This window comes from Stylophora pistillata, chromosome 6 (genome assembly GCF_964205215.1).
Source record: "Stylophora pistillata chromosome 6, jaStyPist1.2, whole genome shotgun sequence".
NCBI classification, from domain to species: domain Eukaryota; kingdom Metazoa; phylum Cnidaria; class Anthozoa; order Scleractinia; family Pocilloporidae; genus Stylophora; species Stylophora pistillata.
Window position 1 is genome coordinate 12,844,575 of NC_142524.1, and position 2,500 is coordinate 12,847,074.

The 2,500-nt window shown below is 42.6% G+C and overlaps 1 protein-coding gene across 1 annotated transcript in view; it reads left to right on the forward strand.

Annotated features, from left to right (window-relative positions):
- The window catches only part of LOC148728314 (uncharacterized), a 1,315-nt gene extending 355 nt beyond the window's left edge, over positions 1-960 (forward strand). Inside the window, exon 2 of the mRNA XM_088762943.1 lies at positions 1-960. This exon is cut by the window's left edge and continues 103 nt beyond it. Coding sequence (XP_088619069.1) covers positions 253-960 — 708 coding nt within the window. The 5' untranslated portion in view covers positions 1-252.
- Positions 961-2,500: the final 1,540 nt, after the last annotated feature.

Here is a 2,500-nt window from a genome sequence, read left to right on the forward strand (position 1 = left end):
TCTTGGATCGTAACTTTTAAGAGCCGTGCAGCTAAAGAAGCCGCTCTTGAAACACCTTTTGTCGTGATTGCCGGTCTCAAAGTGTTCTTGGGCGACTGCGAAAATCGTTTGGTCCTCGTCAAGATCCATGAAGCCCCCGCTGAACTACCCGACACTGCCGTGATTGGCCGACTCAGCCACTACGGTCGTGTCCTTTCATTTCGGCGCGACAAAATTGCACAACATATCGAGAATGGAGTAAGAACGGCTCGAATGGCGCTACATCGAACTATCCCTGCCAACATCAACATAGCTGGTGAACCTATTAAAATATGGTACCCAAATCAGCCAAAAGCTTGCCGGAATTGTGGAGCTACTGACCACATGGCCAAAGACTGCTCTGCAGTCCGTTGTTTTAATTGTGAATGCCCTGGGCATCGAGCTCAAGAATGTAAAGACTCGCCAAGATGTTCCGTTTGTTTAGCGGACAACCATTCCATGCCTCAATGCCCCTTCCTGCTCTTCAGCGCGAACGTCGATAGTGAGCCAACGCCACCTAAAACTGAAGAGGAAAAGAAACAAGAGCGAGCCCAGCGCGCCAAGGAAAGAGAAGAAAGGCAGAAAAAACTACAACAACAGAGAGAACAACAGCGACAACAAGAAGAACAACAGAAATTACTAGAAAAGCAGAAACAGCAAGAACAACAGAAACAACAAGATCAAGAGAAACAACGAGAACAACAACGCGACGAAGGTAGAAGAGAACGACCAAGAGAACGAAGAGACGAGCGAGGGAGGGACGATCGAGAAGAACGAAGAGATGACCGGAGAGACAGAAGAGAGAGAGATAGAAACGATCGAGATTATTATCGCGGCCGCGATGACCGCGATAGATCTTCCCGCCGTGACTACTCTGGCTCCGAAACTGATGATGATGGATGGGAGAGAGTTAAACCTAGGAGAAGGCGGTATAGATATTAATTTTTTATTTATATTCAATGAGTAAGCTTAAAATAATTTCTCTAAATGTGCGAGGACTCGGGTCCTCCAGTAAAAGTCGAAAAATTATTCAAGAATTAAATTATTCAAACTGTGACATAATCCTTTTACAAGAAACACATGTCTCATGCAAAAAACAAGCGGAGGAATTCGAAATACTCTGGCGCGGCAAATGTCTGTGGTCCTTCGGGACTGGCAGGTCTGCCGGTGTTGCCATCCTCTTTTCTCTAAACTTCCCAGGCAAAATTATCCGTTTTTTGACCGATTCCGAAGGAAGAATATTGAGCTTACTCATTGACTACTATAATTCTAAACTAAATTTAGTAAACATTTACTCTCCCAATACTATTTCGGATCGTAAAAGTTTTTTCTCTTGTCTGCACAATTACTTTCTCCCCCAAGGGGATCTAGTGATCGGGGGAGACTTTAATTGTGTAGACAATGTCCTAGATAAATTAAATTGTTCCGCCATCCTATTGTCTGATCAAAAACTTCTCCGATCCCTTTGTGCTGACTTCTCACTTACAGACATTTGGCGCAAAAACAACCCGCGCAAAGTAACTTTCACCTGGTCTAACAAAGACCATACCCAGGCATCTAGAATTGACCGCTTTCTCGTCGCTAAAGGCTTAACCCTAGTAACGAAATGTAATATTCTTCCATGCGTATACGACCTATCCGATCATGACTTTGTAAAAATTGAACTAACGACTAACCCTTCTAATCACGGTCCTGGAATTTGGAAGTTCAACAGCTCTTTACTCTCAGATGTAGAATTTAAAAACATTATGTCAAAATCGATTAATAACTTTAAGCTTAAAATTCCCGAATTCGCCTCCCTTCGCGAATGGTGGGATGCTCTAAAAATTGAAATCCGCAAAACAAGTATTTCATACTGTATCCGTAAACAGAGAATAGCAAATGCCAAAAGAATCCTAATTACTAAGCAATTAACCCATGCTAAAAACGCTTTACATTCTAATCGCTTAAATAACCCAGGTGTAATTAGCGATTTGGAAAGCCAATTGTCCTCTCTAATCTCGAAAGAAGCCGAAGGAGCTAAAGTCCGCTCCCGAGCACAATGGTTCGAAGAAGGCGAGAAACCAACACGCTATTTCTTCCGTCTGGAGAAAAAACGAGCTGACATGAATAGTTTTGAATCTTTTTTTGACGAGAACGGTGTTCTCAGAAATTCTCAAAATGATCTTGAAAAGAATTTTAACCAATTTCTACAAGAATTTATTCACCAAAGATCCTCTTGATATGCGAATTCAAACTGAAATAATTGACGACCTCGAATTTTCACTGACTGATTATGAGCGCAATCTATGTGAAGGCCCTTTTTCTAATAAAGAATTACTTACTGCATTGGAAGGCCTTCAGACCGGCAAGTCACCCGGTTCTGATGGTCTCCCAACAGAATTTTACTCGTGTTTTTGGAACGATTTGAGCGAATCTCTCCTTTCTGTTTTGAACGAGGCCTTTCTTGCTGGCTCCCTCGCGGATAGCCAGTACGAGGGCC